The sequence below is a fragment of the Myxocyprinus asiaticus genome, chromosome 29, assembly GCF_019703515.2.
Source record: "Myxocyprinus asiaticus isolate MX2 ecotype Aquarium Trade chromosome 29, UBuf_Myxa_2, whole genome shotgun sequence".
NCBI lineage: Eukaryota > Metazoa > Chordata > Actinopteri > Cypriniformes > Catostomidae > Myxocyprinus > Myxocyprinus asiaticus.
The window spans coordinates 41211151-41233247 of NC_059372.1; the positions used below are offsets into that span (position 1 = coordinate 41211151).

The 22097-nt window shown below is 39.5% G+C and overlaps 2 protein-coding genes across 2 annotated transcripts in view; both read right to left on the reverse strand.

Annotated features, from left to right (window-relative positions):
* LOC127419752 (spermatogenesis-associated protein 2-like) overlaps nt 1–22097 on the reverse strand; it is a 118640-nt gene that overhangs the window by 47967 nt on the left and 48576 nt on the right. The window lies entirely within an intron of this gene.
* On the reverse strand, nt 20291–21279 carry LOC127419755 (serine/threonine-protein kinase pim-2-like). The gene is made up of 3 exons (XM_051661448.1): nt 21147–21279; nt 20895–21069; nt 20291–20795 (listed from the first exon to the last, which is right to left on the reverse strand). The coding sequence occupies exons 1-3, from the start codon at nt 21162–21164 to the stop codon at nt 20611–20613; spliced, it is 378 nt and encodes a 125-aa protein (XP_051517408.1). The 5' UTR covers nt 21165–21279; the 3' UTR covers nt 20291–20610.

The following is a 22097-nucleotide window of genomic DNA, read 5'->3' on the forward strand; positions in this document are numbered from 1 at the left end:
CATAATCTTTCATTAAATTGAAGGGTTAGGGTTAAACTTGCTCTGCCTCTGAAAATATTTTCCTTTTTGGCTGACATCACCAAGGCCGCTTAAGTTTCAACCTGTAGCGAGGGAAGTAGTCTTCCATGTTTGACTGCAAACTATGAAACACTCTCTTATCACAATCCAATCAACTACTGAATGGACGAAGTCCTGCCCTACATTTTTTTCCCTGTTTCACTTGGAAGTAGGTCACATTATGGATGTTTTGTCAGTTGCAAATGTTGTTTCATGTTGACATTTGTCTGTTTTTGTCTATGTACAATAATTTGACCCTCCGTTAAGCCACAGTTCGAATCACATTACTTTGTAATTTAACAATTACTTGGAAAAAAAAAGTCTGATAAAATAGCTTTGCAATAGTCACTTTCACACATACTGTACTTTTTAGAGGTCATGTGTGAACTCGCCCTGTTTGGAAAATACCGGTAAATCAGCTCTGGCAATTTCCCTGAATGAGATGTTGGAACATTACTTGAAAAGTTAAGTTTTGATGCTGTGCGAACAAAGCCATAAGATTAACATTTTGAGCACGTACAAGGTCAGGACGCACTGACCTAATAAGTCTTTGGACTTTGAAGAACTTCACAGACACAAAGTTCTAATGGTGATGATTCAGTTACTCGGGAGTCAAATTTATTTTGTCAATTTGGACAGATAGTAAAATGATTCCATCTAGTCGAATGATATCAAACATGTTTTAGAGCTGACAATTGAGGAAATCTCATATGCTTCATGACTCAAATCTGTAGTCATATGGTAAGCAGCCAATGAAAATCGATCGTGTGAGGCCACAACACTTGAACCTGATGAAATAGAGAGTGCTCAAAGTGGAGCTTAATTTTAAATGCCACTCACCTCCAACTCATGTCGCATTCTCTGTCTTTCCACCCAAGACCGCACCCAAATGCATTTGGCCTGTTTTTTCGCGAGTAGCAGCAACAAGAATGGCGCTCCCTTACATCCTTGTTTGTTTACGTACAACTGTTGTGTGTCTACTAGAACAGGGGCATGTGTTTCCATGTGAGTTTGTGATCAATACAGATCGACTTGACAGCCAGAGTGATTCTCAGTCGTTAAGTGTGTGTTGCCCAGATTTTTTTCTGTATCTATTTACATACTTCAGATTTTAGACGTTATGTAGTGTAATCCTGCCTTAAAGCACTTCTCTTCTTCCGAGCAGATGACATTTTTTTTTAACTACATCTCAGTGTAATGGCATTGTGGTGCTGGTGTGTAAATGGTAGCAAAAAACAAAAAACAAAAAAAAAACCAGAAAGCTGTTGCATGTGTGAAGAGCCGATATGGTACATTTACCAGTAAAGGCAATCCAACAATTTAACTGCAATTTACCAGGTTCCATGTGTGAAAGTGGCTAACGTCACTCTTCATTCCAGCCCATGTAAGAATAATGTCCATCCATTCAGTTTATATGCGTATTTTGACAAAAAAACGCACAGCTCATGGCAAAATCTCAAATGCAGGTAGAAGTTTGTTTACCCAACTATCTTTATCAAAATTGTGAAATAATAGTGATGAGTAAACAAACTTTCACCTGCATTCTTGCCAGTGGAGGGTGGTCAGTTTTGGTGAATCAATTAAACTACCTTCTACCTCCTACCACTATCTGATGTGGTAAATAGTGATGTGATTTAAAGACAAAACCTGCTAACGAGATTAACTGTAGATTCTGATTATATGAGTAATTTTTCTACTATTTATGGGCTGGCTACCTAAACCAAAATAAAAAACAGATTCACTGAACCTGCAAAATTGTACTGACAGATGACAAGCTCATAAGACATAATCTGTTGCAGACGAAACAATCACAATTGATGCTGTAGCGAGGCAGTTTCACCTCTTTAGTATAGTGAAAGTACAGTTTATTATGAGAATTACTTTAAATACTGATCTAATGCTATTATACACACACAGATTAAAGGGATCTATGTATGTTTGAAACCGAATGTTCCAGTACCCTGACCCCATTCTACTGAGTTACTGACTAGTGGCAACTCTCATTAGACATCTTTGCATCAATTCAAAAGCATTTACCTTGTCCTGTGGTGCTACTAATAGCACGTTGTGTGAGCAGCCTCAGAAACACAGGAGAAACATGGGTTCTGGTCCATTGGAAACCAGGAAGTGATCATGGCTCTTCCTGTCAAAGTGTGTGTGTTTCTTGGCCATTTGAAGATGTAATAGGGTCCAGATCTTTTGCTGTAGTTGGATGTCTGGCTACACGAGATTACTCCCATATTTATATTGTCGCTTCCAAAACTTTGCAATGTGTACATGGCCTTAGAGTCCAAACCAAAGTCAGACAGAATAACACACAGACTCAGCAAGATGTGCAAACTGTATCTTTTTAATTTTTATCTGCATTATTGCAACGTGACTCATATTGAATAGTCTCAAAAAGAAAAAAGCAAAAAAAAAAAAAAAAGCACACAACTTAGCAACCGCACAGCAATGCTCTAGTGACCATCCACAACACCCGAGCATTATGGCGATGATTTAAGAAAAGGCATATCACTAATTTTCCCCAGAAAATTGTAATAGTTAATTTGAATTATATTGCTTTTTAATTTCAACTTGAAGACTATCAGAGTGCATTTTTTGCATGACCACACGCACACATACGCATACACACATGTTGGCAGTATCTTCCCATTTATCAAGTTCAAACACAAACACCCAAATGAAAGCTTATTTTAGGCCACACTATCATTTAACATAATCACAGTTTCTTCATTTAACTCTCACCTCAAATTACTGTAGATGAGCATCTTTCTCAACACACATACAAAACTCAAATTTGAGAAGTTCCAATTTAAGACAAGTCGTTTTCAACTGGTTTTTCTTCAAGTGGCAACCAAATACAGTACCAAAATTGTTTATCACAAAGGATAAACAAATACTAAATACATTTATGTATTTATACATAACCCATGAACTGCATAGACCCAACAACATGTAGAATTAATGAATTAACAGTTTGCGGTTTCATTTTGCTCAGTGTATCAAAGTTTTTTGTTTGCATTTTATTTTCATTTAATTTTGATTTATAATAGTTAAAGGGCTGTCAATTTAATGCATTTAATGTGATTAATTATATAAAAAAAAGTTTAATTAATTAATTAATTTATTTATTTAAACAATTAATCATGCCACCTAACCCTTTGTAAATTCTTTAATGAGCGAATAATTTCCTACCATGTGAGCAATTCAAGATTGAAGCATATGTAACAATGTTTTTACGATCTGCGTCAGCAGGGGGCAGTCAGCGTGCCTAAACCAAGCCCTACAAGCAATGCAGCCACAGAATGAGAGCTAGATGGACACATAGGCTGCATCCAAAACCAAAGGTAGCTGTCTTGTTGCCTCGCTGCCCTATCAGTCAATGACTCAACAGACAGCGTTTGCGTATGAAGGTACCTCCAGAAACTGGTTTCGGACAGGCAACTGAGGCAGCATTACTTCACATCTTTGCTAGGATACCAGCAACTGATTAACGGCATTTGGTGTCCACTAAAGGTATCGCGTCTGCTTTATTCATCCAACCAAACAACTATGTTCTTATAATCTAAAACAAAATCAAGAGAGTTCTGGCGATAACCAAGTGTATATTTAATAACTACATGTAGCAAGACTTCACACAGGGAGGGAAGGAGGACACAGGGAACCAGGTTTCTTCAGTCTCAGGTAAGGCTTTTTAATTGTCAACTTTCTGAGCTTACATCTTCACAATAAATCAATAGCTTCACAATAACTCATTACCTTCACATTAACACATCAACTACCCAGCGGGACTCTAGATCTCTGGCTCTCTCTTTTATGCCGCTCTCCCCAATCTCACTACAATTAGAGACAGGTGTTAGTCATAATTTGGTTCAGGTGTATGCACCCTTACCGCTCTCTCTCTCGATCTCTCGACACGCCCCCGCTGCCACATTACAAAACTTTCTCACTAGAAATTAAATCAAAAGTTGGAAAAAGTTAATTAAAACGGACATTTATACACAAATTGACTATCAACTGCCACTTCAGCTGCCATTTTTTTTTCTTCAGCTCAACCACCGTAGATTCAGGAGCACAGGATTGCGGGACATCATAGGCAGTGAAGGATACATCTATGCTGCCTTCAAAAATCAATCAGATGAAGGTATCTCAGTAGACAGGATGTGACGCAAACATTGGATTCGGACATGCCTTGAACCTTTGCTACCTCCATATACAGCCTCCGGAGGCAACATTTTCCTGGTTTTGGATGCAGCCAAAGAACGTCCTTGACGGCTAAATGAAGCACAACAGAATGCAGGGATCTCAAGACACGACTTTCACTTGACACAGCGTCCTAAAAACATGGCATTTGTGATGCTAAAAACCAGTGAGATGCTTCAAAAGCTCATATCTTCCACATAAACTGACCAAAAATAGCACAGACGAAGCTGTGAAAACAGGACAGATTTTCGAACTCAAATGCAAAATGGATTGCTGTGGTCTGAAGGCCAGTAATAGGCTAATATTCAGTGATATTGAAATAAATTAAACAGAATGTTGACTTCTTATGCCATTTTTTTGTATTGTCTTATAATCTATGCTTTTAGACTATGCTTTACTCTTCTGCCACAATAATGTAATATATTTCATATATATCTGAATATAGGAATTATATATATATTAGTGCTGTCAGTCGATTAAAATTCTTAATTGTGATTAATCGAATCATTTTTTGTAGCTAATCGCAATTAGTAACAGATTTTGAAAGTGTTGAAATTTGACACTATATATACTTATTTTCCTGTCAAAATTTAATTATTTCCTTCTTAGGAAAAAAAAAAACCAATATGTAACAATATAATGCTTTATTAACATTTTCCAAACAAAGCCTTCCACCGTATAAAGATAGAAATGTACTAAAATAGCACAAATTCAAGTAACGTTAAACGTTTCCAAAAGTCTAAGTATGAGTTTGACTAATTGAAAGAACTAGTCCCCACATAGGTTGCATTTTCTTTGCAATGGGCATTAAATCTCTTAAACTCTCATTTTCCACAATATTAATCTGCCTTTAGACTGTAGGTATCCACTTTCCTGCATCTTGAATCATGAAGCCGCCTTCACATCAGGGTGTCAGTGCCCCTTTGAACTCCAGATGAAAAGCGCTTGCAGACAAAAACATCTCATTCTGCGTTTTGGTGATAGTTAACATGTAAATGCATGCAATTAATCAAAAAAGTTGAATGCATTAATTTACCATAATATTTACCATTACTACAGCATAAACCATCAGAAACGCTTGTTAGAATGGTGGAACCTTTGTAATGTGTCCACCCAGTTCATAACATTGACACACACTTCACAACACACACAACAGCGCTTCCCTGTCAGTAATAAAATGATGGAGAAAGGAGCTCTTAACGCTAACTGATGTACAAAACAAGCCCAAATAGGACTTATTAAGCCTATGTAAGGCGCATTTTAATTACCACAGAAACACATTAAGTCTTAATTCTGAAAGCTCTAATATACAGCTCTGGAAAAAAATTATAGACCACTCCAAATTTTTCTTAAATCAGCATCTCAAAATGTATAGCAGCCATTCCATTCCAGTGTCTGTTGAATTCCAACACAAGCACACCTCATTCTACTTAACGAGGTGCTGATTATGTGATCACCAGAACCAAATCTTATTTAATGAGGAAAAGTATAAAAACCACTGCTGTGGTCACCACTATCCTCTTGCAATAGGACCAGCTGGATGGCAAAAACAGTGCTAGTAGTACCTCAAAATGAATTGGAATAAAAAAAAAAAAGTTATTGACCATGCCAAAAGAGTTGAAAAGAAAAGTTTCCAGTGAGGAAAAGAAGGGTTCAATTCTGGCTTTACTGGCAGAGGGATACAGTGAGCGTCAGGTTGCTTCCATCCTTAAAATTTCAAAGACGGCGGTTCATAAAAATAAGGTCAAGGAGAAATATTGGGGACAACAAAGCTACAGACCGTCAGAGAGAGAAAACGACTCTCCACTGACCGGGATGACCGCCAACTCAGTAGAATGTCACTCAACAACTGTAGGATGACATCAAGTGACCTGCAAAAAGAATGACAAACGGCAGCTGGGGTGAAGTGCACAGCAAGGACGGTTCGAAACAGGCTCCAAGTGGCAGGGCTGAAGTCGTGAAAAAAAGCCCTTCATTAATGAGAAGCAAAGAAGAGCCAGGCTGAGGTTTGCAGAAGACCATAAGGATTGTACTGTAGAGGACTGGAGTAAGGTCATCTTCTCTGATGAGTCCAATTTTCTGCTTTGCCCAACACCTGGTCGTCTAATGGTTGGACGGAGACCTGGAGAGGCCTACAAGTCAGAGTGTCTCGCACCCACAGTGAAAGTTTGTGGAGGATCGGTGATGATCTGGGGATGCTTCAGCAAGGCTGGATTCGGGCAGATTTGTCTTTGTGGAGGACGCATGAATCAAGCAACGTACAAGGTTATCCTGGAAGAAAACTTGCTTCCTTCTGCTCTGACTATATTCCCCAACTCCGAGGATTGGTTTTTCCATCAGGACAATGCTCCATGCCACACAGCCAGGTCAATCAAAATGTGGATGGAGGAGCATCAGATCAAGACCCTGTCATGGCCAGCCCAATCTACAGACCTGAACCCCATTGAAAACCTCTGGAATGTGATCAAGAGGAAGATGGATGGTCACAAGCCATCAAACAATGTCGAGCTGCTTGAATTTTTGCACCAGGAGTGGCATAGTCACCCAACAGCAATGCGAAAGACTGGTGGAGAGCATGCCAAGATGCATGGAAGCTGTGATTGGAAATCAGGGTTATTCCACCAAATATTTCTTTCTAAACTCTTCCTAAGTTAAAACATTAGTATTGTGTTGTTTAAAAATGAATATGAACTTGTTTTCTTTGCATTATTTGAGGCCTGAAAACACGTCATCTTTTTTGTTATTTTGGCCAGTTGTCATTTTCTGCAAATAAATGTTCTAAATTACAATATGGAATTTGGGAGAAATTTTGTCAGTAGTTTATAGAATAAAACAAAAATATTAATTTTACTCAAACACATACCTATAAATAGTAAATCCAGAGAAACTGATAATTTTGCAGTGGTCTCTTAACCTTTTCACACGTGAGTTTCTCCTGTACTCCCAGCGTGAGTTCTTTAATGCACACTGTAATTAAAATAAATCTTACCTCACACTTCACAGCAGATGCACTGGAGGACTGATTATATCAAGCAGGTGCACTGAAGGTCAGATTATATATTATCAAACATATACTGTAATGTGTTTTTTTTTAGATGTTTATAATGATTGATTATGACAGATAACGTTCGATGGCAAATGCACTTGCCGGCTACGCACGCAGCTATATTTTCGTTGCAATGAACGTTCGGCAGTGAACAGGGGTCAGCATGGGCACTCTGACCAGTCTGCAGCTACGCAGCCCCATACACAGAAAGTTGCTGTAATGGGGTTCAGGATGGGCAAGGAGGAGGCGAGAACCGGCAGAACAGTCAACATAACTTTAATGACATAAATGAACTTAAACAAACACACAGACACACACACAGTGGCCGCGTGTGTCTCTCTCTCTCAAACTGGTACCTCTGGCTCGTCTTTATCCCCCTCCTGGATGATTAGGACAATTCAGCACCGGGCGTGTGTCCTCACGGTCCAGCCATGCCCTCCTCCCTGTCACAGCTGCGATGCACTGTGTGACATCTTTCTATCATGGCCAGCATTAAGTTTTTCAGCAATTCGTGCTACAGTAGCTCTTCTGTCAGATCGGACCAGACGGGCTAGCCTTCGCTCCCAACGCGCATCAGTGAGCCTTGGGCACCCCTGACCCTGTCGCCGGTTCACCGGTTATCCATCCTTGGGCCACTTTTGGTAGGTACTAACCACTGCATACCGGGAACACCCCACAAGACCTGCCATTTTGGAGATGCTCTGACCCAGTCATCTAGCCATCACAATTTGGCCCTTGTCAAAGTCGCTCAGAGCCTTATGCTTGCCCATTTTTCTTGCTTCCAACACATGAAATTCAAGAACTGGCTTTTCACTTGCTGCCTAATATATCCCACCCCTTGACAGGTGCCATTGGAACGAGGTAATCAATATTATTCACTTCACCTGTCAGTGGTTTTAATATTGTGGCTGATACATGTATATTATTATTTATTTGGTTGCCTTTTTTCAGCAAACATTGATATATGCGTTTAATTCGATTAATTAATCTGCATGTCATGAAATTCAATAATAAAGTTTAATCGATTGACAGCCCTAATTGTTACATTTTTTCTTCCTATCCTAGCATTGCTTTTCCCCTGCTGTCCGTGACACTATCAGAACAGACCTGTGACTCACCAGTTAAAAACAACTGTGATGAATCTTATTTGTGAGTCACTCAGTCAGTCTCTAACCTTCCAAATTATAGCTCATCTTCTCTCTCTCTCTCTTTCTCTCACTGTCAGATTTATTGTTTGTCTCACTCTCTGCACAGACTCATATTCCTGTTCTTGAAGCTGTCCAGGCATGAGAGAGTGTTTTGTGGGGGTGTTTGTGTGTTCACATGTGCTTTCTTAAGCCCAAAACTTTCTCTTCGCAAGTATGTGAATGTGACTGCTTCTATCTCTGCAAGCTGGATTTTACACGTGAGATTCTGAAATGTGTCAGCGCAATTTATATCGCAACACAAGTACGGCCTGCATTCTCAATTATGTCACAAGGGGTGCTATAGCGGGCAGAAGTGTAAACTGTTCCTTATCTGTCACTTACTCGATGTTGTGTCAATGTAGTGACACTAGGGGTCACTCTTGGGAGCCCCAAACACCTCTGATCTTTCCAATGAGAATTGGCGAGTGGAATTTGCATGCCACTCCCCCGGACATACGGGTATAAAAGGAGCTGGTATGCAACCATTCATTCAGATTTTCTCTTCGGAGCTGTGCGGTTTTATTCATTGAGCAGAATTCATCCACCGAGTTCATTCACCTCTCTCTGCTGGATCTTTCAGCGCATTTCAGCGGCTTCTCCACCTCTGCATCTGTGGTTTGCAGAGAACGCCCCTGGGCACTTCAGCAGAATATTTAAAAGAGAATATTCTAAAAGAGTATATTTTCTTTCTGAAAGAGTGGCACACATGGAACGTCTTTTTAAAGACGTGTCTTTTTAAAGATGCCTTTCCGTTTGTGTGTTATTCCTGGTTGCAGTCGTTATCTCTCCGCTTCTGATGGCCGCGATCGCAGTCTTATGTGTCTGGGCGCTGCCCACGCGGAGACATCGTTCATGGATGGATCATGTCCTCATTGCGAGAACATGACCATGGCAACGTTGCGGTCGCGGCTTGCATTCGTAAGAAAGCAAGCCGCCCCAATGGCTCCCCGCCTCGGTCCTTCTACCTACGGGTATGAGGCCGTGCCTGTTAGCACTGGGGGCAATTTGGGGACCTCAATGGGACCACCTCAGCCGGGTATCCCCCCACGGACCTCCCATTCCCCAGCACGCTCGCTTGCCCCAGTCGTGCGCTCAGACGAGATCGCTGGCTTGTCTCAGGGCGAGATTGACCCCTCGTTCAGAGCCAGGGAAGAGGATGAGTTATCAAGCGCGGCATCGGAGAGCGGGCTCGTCCAGTCAGACACAGAGGCTTCGACTGGGCTTCCTCCTTCGGGAATGGTCGCCCAGTCCCAGGCTAACGCAGAAATGACGGACATGTCATTTCTGAATGCCACGGCACTCGGGTCACTGGCCGTGTTTAACAGCGCTGGTGTAGAGCATTGCCCGCTGCAATTAGTGGTTTGTGTTATTATGCTCTGGGAGCCAAACAGCAGCAAGCCCTAAAATGCAATCTGAAACTGCCCATAATTATTAGCAAATTTATGAAGAAATATGCCCAAAGTCACTTCTAAATAGCAGATTCTGCATCGGGCAGGCAATAAACTACTACTACTACTAACAATAATAATAATAAAAATGGTGAGTCAAATGAGGCATAATTCTCCAGGTGCTCCCTACGTCATATGGACTACTTATGAAGTGCTTTTTGGAATGTGATTTGTCCTTGGAGCGGTCAGGTCACAATGAGCTGCCATTGTATGGAAAAGAGCTGTTTAAATATTCTTAAAAAACTTCTGTGTTCAACAGAAAAAAGAAACTCATACGGGTTTGAAACAACATGAGGGTGAGTAAATGATGGCAGAATCAATTTTTTTTTTTTACCTATTTTTTTAAACAAGCAGGAAATAATTTCCCAGCCTGATGTACGCCGATAAGCCACAACATTAAAACCACCAGCCTAATATTGTGTAGGTCCCCCTCGTGCCACCAAAACAGCGCCAAACCGCATTCTGTGATGCTATACTTCTCACCACAATTGTACAGAGCGGTTATCTGAGTTACCGTACACTTGGTCAGTTCGAACCAGTCTGATCATTCTCTGTTGACCTCTCTCATCAACAAGGCGTTTCCATCCACAGAACTGCCGCTCACTGGATGTTTTTTTGTTTTTGGCACCATTCTGAGTAAATTCTAGAGATTGTTGTGTGTGAAAATCCCAGGAGATCAGCAGTTACAGAAATACTCAAACCAGCCCGTCTGGCACAACACACACCCACACACACACACAAAAGATTTCAGAATTTTCAGGAAGAATTGAACAAAGAAAATTTCAAGTACATATTTAGATGAAATGGTGTTTTGAAAAGATGCCGGTAATACGCTGAAGTGTTTGTTTCCTCAAATATTTCTCAACACGTGTAATGCAGATTAATGTCAAATATTCTGCCTTCAGATATAAATCAAATTTATACCACCATTTGCCTCAGAACGACATAAATATACAACAAAAAAGAAGTCAACTCAAGCAGTGTTGCTAGTTTATAAAAACAATTTTAATCTTGGATGAGTGGAATTTTCTGATATTTAGGATGATGTTGATGATACACGTTGCATTTTGGTAATTTACTAGATTAGAGTTTCCCAGTCATGGTGGAGATGTTGAAGCAACCGAGATTCACATATGGGACTAATAAAGATTTTATAAACAGATGCAACACCTGCCAACAAACACACTCACACACACACACACACACACACACGATTATGCACATGCCAGCATGCACAGATGCATGCATGTACGTGTAGACACACTTTCAAGCATAAATCCCCCTAACACACACACACACACGTATTAGTAGCGTGTGTGTGATGAGCATGTTTATATGGACTGTAAATAACTCAGATGATGGAATTGCTGGTGATGTGTCACCTCCTGAAACTATTTTTCACTCCTGTAAGCATTCCACAGCTGGGTTTAGTGTGTGTGTGGGTATTAAATACTGTGCATATAGTGTTGAGTATAATCTGATTACAAATTAATTTGTTAATGTAATCAAATTACTTTTTAGTCAAAAGTAGTGTAACTTATTACATTTTAAATCCTTGTAATCAGATTACAGTTATTGACTTTGTATTAAAGTAATTATGTTACAAGTAACATTACTTGGGTTATACATATATCTAAAATAAATATTTATCTATAATACATTTTAAATATGTCATTCATATGTTCAAATGTACATCTGTTTGTGTTTCTGTAAAAGCTGAAGGCTGTGCGACAATAAATATAGATATTATTTGGAATTTATTGAGCGGAAAAAAAAATGTTTCTGTGAAGTGTTTTAGAAAGTAACTTAATAGTAAAGTAATTAGTAATCTTAGTTTTTATGAAGTAATCAGTAAAGTAATCTGATTACAATTTAAGAGAAGCTAAATCCAGCAAACTTTGCACAGTCCTTTAGCCTGTTTTGACTTATGTCACATCAACATTAATCCGTTTTCTTTTAAATTTTCTAGCGTCATTGTTTTCCAAAAGTATGCAGTAATCCAGAGCATTTTTTTAAACGCTCCATTTTTTGGAGAAGAAAAACACTGTTCTAGTGTGGATGAGAGGTGTAAACACAGCAATTCAATGCGTTTTTAAACTAAAACATATAAGTGTGGATGTGGCCTTGTTGTGCTATATCTTTTCTAATTTATAAGACAAACGTTTTTCTCCATAGCAGACAATTAAAAATACTTTCAAAGATCTCAGAAATGAGCGCTCATAGGAGCCTTTAGATCACATTTTGGGGTCCTGCTCCAGCTGAAAACTGCTATAGAGATGAATGGGGATGCCAATGGATAACTTTCTCCAGGTATCTTAAAACTCCTTGGTAATGCCTACTTTATAAAACCTTCCAAGTTCAAGGCTTTTTAAATGTTTGCAATGCACGTTATTTCTGAACAACATCACTGCATCTGTTTATTTCTCTCATAAAAAATAAATAAAAAAAAGAACAAAAGATGCTCCCCACAAATTCCTAGTTTCTCAAGCTACACACCCTTCTTGGGTGTCAGCCACAGACATTTGCTTTAATCAGCATAATTATTTTCTTTGGGATTTTAACAAGCCTTTATAAAGTTTAGGTATGCTGGCAGAGAGACAAAAAGCAAAGAATCATGGCTAAGACCACTTTGAAATGGTTAAATGTGTACATACACATGTCTGTGTCCTCAAAAGAGAAGCTAAGTTTACAAAATACTAAAACAGCTCATGAAGACAAGGTGACGAACACTTTACCTGCTAAAACGTCTTGGTTACTGTTGTAACCTCCGTTCCCTGATGGAGGGAACGAGACATGTTGATGTAGTGACACTAGGGGTCGAACTTGGGATCCCCAAACACCTCTGATATTTGAGAAAAGGCCAATGAGAATTGGCGAGTGGAATTTGCATGCCACTCCCCCGGACATACGGATATAAAAGGAGACGGCTTGCATTCACTCATTCAGGTTTGTGCTGAGGAGCTGAGACAGTATCCCTGCCATTTCATCAGGTAGTTCAGTGTTGTGGCAGGAGGGACACAACATCTCATTCCCTCCATCAAGGAACGGAGGTTACAACAGTAACCAAGACAACCCGACGTTGTGTCGATGTAGTGACACTAGGGGTCCCTATACAAAATGCCACAACCAGCTGAACTGTTACGCGGATCGGTGGTGCAGATGCAGGCAAGGTACCGCGTGCCTAGTAACAAATGCACACAGCCCCGTCATAACCTTCCCAGTGCCCCAGACAAGTCGCATAGTCCCTCTTACCCCAAGGGGGGGACAGACGTACTTACAATGGGAATAGGCCACATCAGCCGTTTTGACCTGTTCTCTCATTTCCTCTTTGAAAATGAAAAATTCACAGCTGGGACCAAGACATATTCACGCCGGGGAAGGTGTTCTTTTTCCCCATGGAGAAAAGACACCGTAGAGACCACATCCTGCCTGAAGGGGAGGTTAACATGTGGAGAATACATCACACGGACTTACCATCCGGGAAGTACCACACATGAAAGAAGTCCCCATGGTAGGTCCTACCTGGAAGGGAGGAGCTCTACAAGCACAGCAACTGGTGGCAGAGCAGAACTCTGCCCAAGGGATGACACAGGTTTACCGACAGGGAAACCGTACCGGGAAAAATGCCTCATATGGAATTACCAACAGGGAACCACTGCATAAGGAGCACCTATCCCAAGTACACGGGCTGACCTGACAGGGCATACTTCACGAGTACTGGTCCTGGCATCGAATTCCTCCGCCGAATTCGCCTGCCGCAGGGTGCTGGGGGAAGAAAGACATCCAGGGTTCGCTACATCGACATAACGTCGAGTGAGTGACAGATAGGGAACAAGCATTACTATTACTATTGCTTATACATACTTAGGGTTTTTTAAAATTTAAAAACCCCTAACCCTAAGTATTACATTTTGGCACATTTCTCGGCCTGCACCATTTGTGCTACATGAATAACGCCTCAAATCTTGCAGCTTATTGACGAGATATGTCCTATTTAATGCCCTAGTAACACTCAAAACACATGATCAACCACCTATCAACCAGCAGGAACACACTAGGAATGTTCTCATCCCACGAAGTTAGTGCTAAGGACATGAATGATACCTCAAATTGTGAAACTTTTTGAAGAGAGGTTTGCTACCACTTTTCTAAGTAGTCAGACTGTCCAGCGGATGATAAAACGAGTGGAAAAATCCCATAGACTCATTGAAACAGGACCACTCACATACCTATGGATTAGAAAATCAGTTTTCTGGAATTTTGGCCCATTCCTCCAGACAGAACTGGTGCAACTGAGCCACCCTGCTCGCACATGCTTTTTCAGTTCTGCCCACAAATTGTCTATCAGATTGAGGTCAGGGCTTTGTGATGGCCACTCCAATACCTTAACTTTGTTGTCCTTAAGCCATTTTGCCACAACATTGGAGGTATGCTTGGGGTCATTGTCCATTTTGAAGACCCATTTGCGACCGAGCTTTAACTTCCTGGCTGATGTCTTGAGATGTTGCTTCAATATATCCAAATAATTTTCCATCCTTATGATGCCATCTATTTTGTGATGTGCACCAGTCCCTCCTGCAGCAAAGCGCCCCCACAACATGATGCTGCCACCCCCATGCTTCACGATTGGGATGGTGTTCTTCTGCTTGCAAGCCTCACCCATTTTCCTCCAAACATAACGATGGTCATTATGGCCAAACAGTTAAATTTTTGTTTATTAGACCAGAGGACATTTCTTCAAAAAGTAAGATCTTTGTTCCCATGTGCACTTGCAAACTCTAGTCTGGCATTTTTATGGCAGTTTTGGAGCAGTGGCTTCCTTGCTGAGCAGACATTCAGGTTATGTTGATATATGACTCGTTTTACTGTGGATATAGATACTTGTCTACCTCTTTCCTCCAGCATCTTCACAAGGTCCTTTGCTGTTGTCCTGGGATTGATTTGCACTTTTCGCACCAAACTACGTTCATCTCTAGGAGACATAATGCATCTCCTTCCTGAGGGGTATGATGGCTGCATGGACCCATGGTGTTTATACTAGCGTACTTTTGTTTGTACAGATGAACGTGGTACCTTCAGGCGTTTGGAAATTGCTCCCAAGGATGAACCAGACTTGTGGATGTCCACAATATATATATATATATATATATATTTTTTTTTTTGAGGTCTTGGCTGATTTCTTTTGATTTTCCCATGATGTCAAGCAAAGAGGCACTGAGTTTGAAGGTAGGCCTTAAAATACATCCACATGTACACCTTCAATTCAGTACACCTCCTATCAGAAGCTAATTGGCTAATTGTCTAAAGGCTTGATATCATTTTCTGGAATTTTCCAAGCTGCTTAAAGGCACAGTTAACTTAGTGTATGTAAACTTCAGACCAACTGGAATTGTGATATAGTCAACTAAAAGTGAAACAATCTGTCTGTAAACAATTTTTGGAACAAATTACTTGTGTCATGCACAAAGTAGATGTCCTAAATCACCTGTCAAAACTATAGTTTACTAATATTAAATCTGTGGAGTCATTCTTGTGTTTTCCCCCCAAGGACTCTTATTTTGAAATTGATAAGAGACTCTTAGTTTGAAGTTTTGTGTCTTCCTCTTATGTCTGTCTTCCCATCCATTGACCTAATTGTATTCCAGGTGTTCCTTGTCACCTTGTTAGCCCTAGTGTATATATCCTCTTGTTCCTTGTTCCAGTGTCGGTTCTTGTTTGTATGTAGTGCATTAGTAGCCAGCATACTGCTGTTGCTGTTGTGTTACCTTCTTCATATGATTCTTTCATTGTTGTATCCCCTTATTTTGTTTATAATTAAAGTTCTGTGTTTGGATCCTCACCCTCTCGCCTCTTCCCTTCACAACCCTGACAGGAGAACCGACCCTACAAAATGGATCCAGCAGAACAGATTGAGCGGCTTTCCCAAGGGTCCAATCCTGCAGCTGAATACTGCTTCAAATTTTGTAATCTGGCCGCTCAATTGAACTGGAATGAGAGATCTCTCAGAGCTATGTTCTGGTTTGGACTTAATGGCCCTGTGAGGAATTTGGTCCTTTTAGACTGTGATCATCTGTCTCTTCAGGATTTTATCAATAACATCATAAGGGCTGAGCTTCTGCTCTCTACTCCACTGGTCCCAGTCACGATGCTCCTAGCTCTGGTGGTTTGGGAGACCCCCTCGACGGAGGCCCCACTGCTCCTAGCTCCGGTGGTTCCGGAGACCCCTTCGACGGAGGTCCTTCTGCTCCCGCTCCTTCTCCTGAGACTCCTTCAACGGCTCTGCCCTCCGAGTCTTCCACAGCTCCGCCCGCTTTTTCTTCAGAGACTCTTCCTCCTCCAGCGGCTTTGTCTGCTCCTCCTCCAGCGGCTTTGTCCGCTTCTCCTCCTGAGACTTCAGCGGCTCCTCCCGCTCCACCTCCTGAGACTCCAGCGGCTTCGTCCGCTCCACCTCCTGAGACTCCAGCGGCTTCGTCCGCTCCACCTCCTGAGACTCCAGCGGCTTCGTCCGCTCCACCTCCTGAGACTCCAGCGGCTTCGTCCGCTCCACCTCCTGAGACTCCAGCGGCTTCGTCCGCTCCTCCTCCTGAGACTCCAGCGGCTTCGTCCACTCCTCCTCCTTAAACTCCAGCAGCTCTGCCTGCTCCTCCTCCAGTGGCTCCGCCCACTCCTCCTCCTGAGACAACAGAGGCTCCGCCCACTCTGCCTTCTGACAATCCTACGGCTCTGTCTGCTTCGCCTTCTGAGCCTCCTGTGGCATCGCCCCCTGAACTTTCTGCTGCTTTGCCTCTGCCTCCTGTGGCTCCACCCCCTGAGTCCTGCATCCTGTAGCTCTGTCTCCTGAGCTTCCATTCTGTCACATGAAATCCTGTTTTAAGAAGATTAAACCAGAGTGATCAAACCATATTAAGAGACAGGGTCTTGGCACTGTTTCAGAGTACAACAGAATATAAACTCTATTGTAGCATTGGGAATATTCTTCCAGAGGTATTGAGACCCATTTAGACCACATCAGTACATAAGTAGGTAATATTAACAAAAATTATGTAATTCTTAACAGATTAGTAGTTTATGCAGATTGAATATATGAATAGATACAACATTTTTAATTACATATTATAATATCAGTTTAACAAGTTGAATCTAAAAATGTAGATGAATTTGAAAAATTCTTAGTATTTGATATGTCCCCCTTTTGCTTTAATAAAAGCATGCACTTGAGCAATCGATGGACAAATCCTGATGATCCATGTTACCACACCACAATTTTAGTATGTTCCACAGAGCATCTTGCGCACATAAATAATTTCCTTGCTCAAATATCAGCATGTCACTATTCTGTTCACAGAGCCATGTGTGTACTCTGAGGTAAATTTTACACAACTAGTCATATGGTGAAACTTATGTTATGTTATAAACATTTTTTTTTAGAAAAAGTTTCTCCGAAGGCGTTCTTATGCGAGCGGCTGCCCGACACCTCCGTTGTATTGTCATTTCGAACGATGTTGAAACACAGTCGTTAAGAAAGTCATTAACCATTTCTGAGGCAGAATATGTACTCTGGTTCTTTAAAAATGTTGCGCCTAATGAAGTCGTAGGTCACACGACAGTACCAGGAGTGGCAAAAGAGAGGGAGAATTTGTAAAAATGCTTCTTATTCGTTTAATAATTTACTTTATTGCTATGCATTTAAAATATGCTTTTTCTAGTCAAATGGAAGCTTAAAGACATTTTGGTTTTTAACCTGTTGATGTTATTATTTTAATAAAAAATGTCTGTGGTGTTACCGGTTTTAGAAGTGAAATTCTGGTTTGTTCTAAAATGATTAGGTAAATGCAACTTTAAATTCTTATTTTTCTGAATAAATCCCTAATGTAATTATTTTATGGAAAAAAGCATGACAAATGAACTGTAGTAACTTTATGGTGTTTGTTCTAAAATGTTAAAAATCATTTTAAGATTTGAAAATGTAAAATAAGGTTAATTGGCTCTGGAGGAAAGAAATGTTAAAATTTTAAGTAACATCTGTGAAAGAATTTTCTAAGAATGATGCTCGGAGTCAAGATTTTCTCTTTTCCAAACATTTAATTAAACAGCCGGGTGAGTGCACAACAGAAGTCTCAAATCAAATTCTTTCACACACTACAGACAATTTATGCCCATGTTTCTGTCTGAAATTTAATCCAAGTTTAAATTAAAATCTATCAAATCTGCAAGTTATGATTGTAACACCACAGACTTTGATATAGTGTGACAAATGAAATTGTCAGAATCTATTAAAGGTTCACTCAGTAATGTTTTCCTCATTAAAGAGTTTAACTCCTAAAGACATGAATTATAATTTTGCAATATATGTAGGATGACTCCAGTCATATCAGTAACCTTTTAAAAGCTGTTTTATTCTACATGGAGTGGGTCTGCACATGGGGGCTGTCACGTTAGAATCACATGACCAGCCAAATACTACTCACTTAATCTCAGTAACCGTCCTGTTATTTGACACTTTTATTCATTGATTAAAGTAATCATGGCTGACTGTGAATATAAAATTTCTACAATGGCATCGAAACTGAAATCTATTGATTTTAAATGATGCTGCATCCAAGACGCTAGGTGTCAGTGTAAGTCCAAGATGACTCAAAGACAAATTTTATAAGAAAGAATTAGCTCACCATGCACTCCTCAGATCAACAATCACCTACAATGAACTTTACACACAGAAAGTAGTCAAAATAGAATTCCCTCTTTTCTTAAAGGGCCGATTTCCATTGTTGTAACACCACAAACATTAAAAGTGCTGTAAATGATTTTAGCCGTTCATAAAATTAATCCACACAACTCCAGTCGATCAGTTAATGTCTTTTGTAGCAAATCGATAGGTTTGTGTAAAAAATTAACTGATAATTAAAACTTTATTAACTTAAAAAAATTGCTTCCTGCCAGCAGTCGATGCATCAGTGACATAAGCGCAATGCCATGTTCACGCAAGAAGTCGGAACCACGCACTTTGTATACAACAGAGGAACGAATGTCACGCGAGAGTTAGGCCATTTCAAACAGCAATACAGTGGTGGGCAGAAGCAACGATTTCAAGTTAAAAATGTTAATTATTGATTATTTTCTTACACAAACCTAGCAATTTGCTTCAGAAGAAATTCACTGATCGACTGGAGTTGTGTGGATTACTTTTATGTGGCCTTAATATGACATTTGGACCATCAAAGAGTCAGCAGTCTAATGGCAGCCATTCATTTGCATTGTATGGACAAACAGAGCTGAAATGTGCTTATAAAAATCTTCACTTTGGTCCTGCTGAAAAAGGAAAGTCATACACATCTGGGATGGCTTAATGGTAAGTAAATCATTAGAGGATTTTTATTGTTGGGTGAACTATTCCTTTTAGTTGAGGGACACAACTTTTTATTAAAATATCACAAAATATCTATTTTTCTTAAAGTATAATTAATATAAACTTGTTTAATTAAACCTATTTCCATAATATAACCACTTTATTTGTGTTAAAAATGTAACAACTGTTGCAATTACTTCCCATGATACCTCTTTGAGGTTTGAGGGGGACATGCAGATTTTGTTACACATGATATATCTCAAACTCAATAAAATATGTATTTTAAGACAAAAATTTCACTTTTAACAATGTGCAAATTGCTTTCACCACACAGAATACAAATGTGCATTTATTTGTAATTAAAGTTTATTTCTATTGTTGCAAAGTAGAGGGACACCATTTTCCACCACAAATGAAAAATGACCCACCAATATGGCAGATGTAGAATGTCAGGATTCTTCATACTACACATGTTACCGGCCGATGGTTTTTACATGTACTATATTTATGCAGAATTGAGTTACATTTGCTGGATTATTAAGAATTACTGTACTACTTACTGGAGTTTTACAGTGTACAGTATTCCAGTATTCTCAGTAATGCTGAGTACTCTGTTCTTGGAAATGATTTGTTGATTTGCTCTAGTGCTTCGGTTCTCAAATTCTTTTTTTTTTTTTTTTTTTTGGTCATGCTTGCCATAAAAAGAACATAAACTTACACCCCCCCACCCCATAATTTGATCATAAATCAAAAAACCTAATAATTATTTCACGTTTTTATTGAAATAAAAAAATCATCTAAATTAACTTTGTCACTACGCTTACATTTTTCTGTTATTTAGTTTATATTTCTGTTACATAAATACATGACACATTTGAATTATGCCTATATACTGTACTTAAAACATGCAAAAATAGAATAGGCCTAAATTAAAAGTGATACTGCTGCAGGAGCAATGTTAATATACAATAGCTCACCCAAAAATAACAGTGTCTGCCATCATAGTGCATAGTTTTCAGATTGTGAAGTCTTAGTGATCAAGAAGAACTGTAAAAACTAATTTGACTTAATTTTTGTAGACAGGTTCTACACTGGGTCATGAGCTTAAGTCAAAAGTAAATCCTTGGCTTCACCTGGATTTCTGTATGAATTGGTTATAAAATTTGATCTGATCTTCAACTATGTCACAACAATATACAAGCACAGTCTTCTAAAACAAATAACATACAAGCAATGATAACTGTGCATGTTTTACTGGGCACACAATGTTAACTCCTTTTTTTTGTGCAAAAATCTGCTATTTTTGTTCATTAGCTTGCACTAATTTTGAGGCACTTTTTTGTGCACTGAATGTTCTTTTTTTGCCCTAAGTTTGCTCCTTCTTTTGCACCGAGTTTGCTTCTTTGTTAATTTCTGCTTAACCCATTTATGTTGCAGGATCTCATCCAGCGTTGCTCTGTTTGCTGGATCTCGAATCAGGCATTGGCTTATCAAGTCGCAGCATGCTGTACAAGTACAGAAGACAGCTTGTTAGTCATGTATGTTCTATATAACCACACTAATATTGTCATGTATGAAAAATGGCTTCAAAGTTGCAATCTCACCTCTGGATAAACTGCCGTCAAACCTCAGCTCATCTTCCATAATGCCCTTTACAGTCATAAACGGATGGTGTCCGTTCACCATTTTGTACAACAGAATACCGAGAGTCCAAACTGTACTTTGCTGGGCCCACACAATATTTGTGCTCCATGTAGAATTCGGCAGGGTGTACTCGTCCTGTTCATGTATACAAGAGATTGTCCTTGGCCATCATATTAAGACTTATTGCTAAGTTAACACAAACCCCAACTTACCTCTGTATTCACCTTCATAGCCCTCACTTTTCACAAGTTCCTCAGAGCCAATTTGATACAGCATGTCAGTTTTGATAAGGATGTTCTCCATCTTCATGTTTTGAAGGAAAATCCCCCAGTCTAAACAGCGTTTGGCTGCGAGCACTGCTTGCACCATCACGTCTCGTGCCTGTGTTTCATCCAGCCATCCTCTGTTGCGGCACACGTATTTCAGCAGTGTTATGCAGGGATGTGGATGTTCTAATTTGAGGATAAGCCATTCGGGTTCATCAAACCACACATACATCTGAAGAATCTGGGGTCATCGAGGAGCTTTCTGAAGCAGTAAGTTGAGTCCCACTACTGCAACCAGAGGCTTGGAACAGCCAGGCTAGAAAAAAGTGTTCAACAAAAGGTTAAATGACTAAAATCTTTTTTTCACATATTATTTGTATTGAGATTTAGTGGTGTCAACGTATGAGAACACTATGAAACTACAGTATTTTGTATTTTTTCCAATTTAATTAAAAAATCATTTAAAATTATATTATCAGCATAAAAGTTGAATCGAAAAATTCATTAATTCATTTTTTGTTTTTAACATTTTAACATGGTCTATGACCTAAAAATTATTATTAATTATAAAGACTACTACATTTTATAGAATATTTCTTCTTTTTACATCATAACCTTTCTTTGTTTAAACTTTTCAAAGTAAATTTTCAGGTTTAAATGAAAAAAAAAAAAAGAAGAAAAAAAAAAACATTTTCAAAGTGGTCTCAGATTTTTGGACCCCACTGTATATTACATGTATTTATTATTTCACCAACTTACAATATCCTCTTGGGTATAAATTTTATGGTGACCTGCAAAAAGTAGATTTTCCCATAAGCATAGGTCTTACATAACTTTTAATGTTTGACAATCTACTGTAAATTGTTTGAAACATGTTTTAAAAATAGTGAACACTGA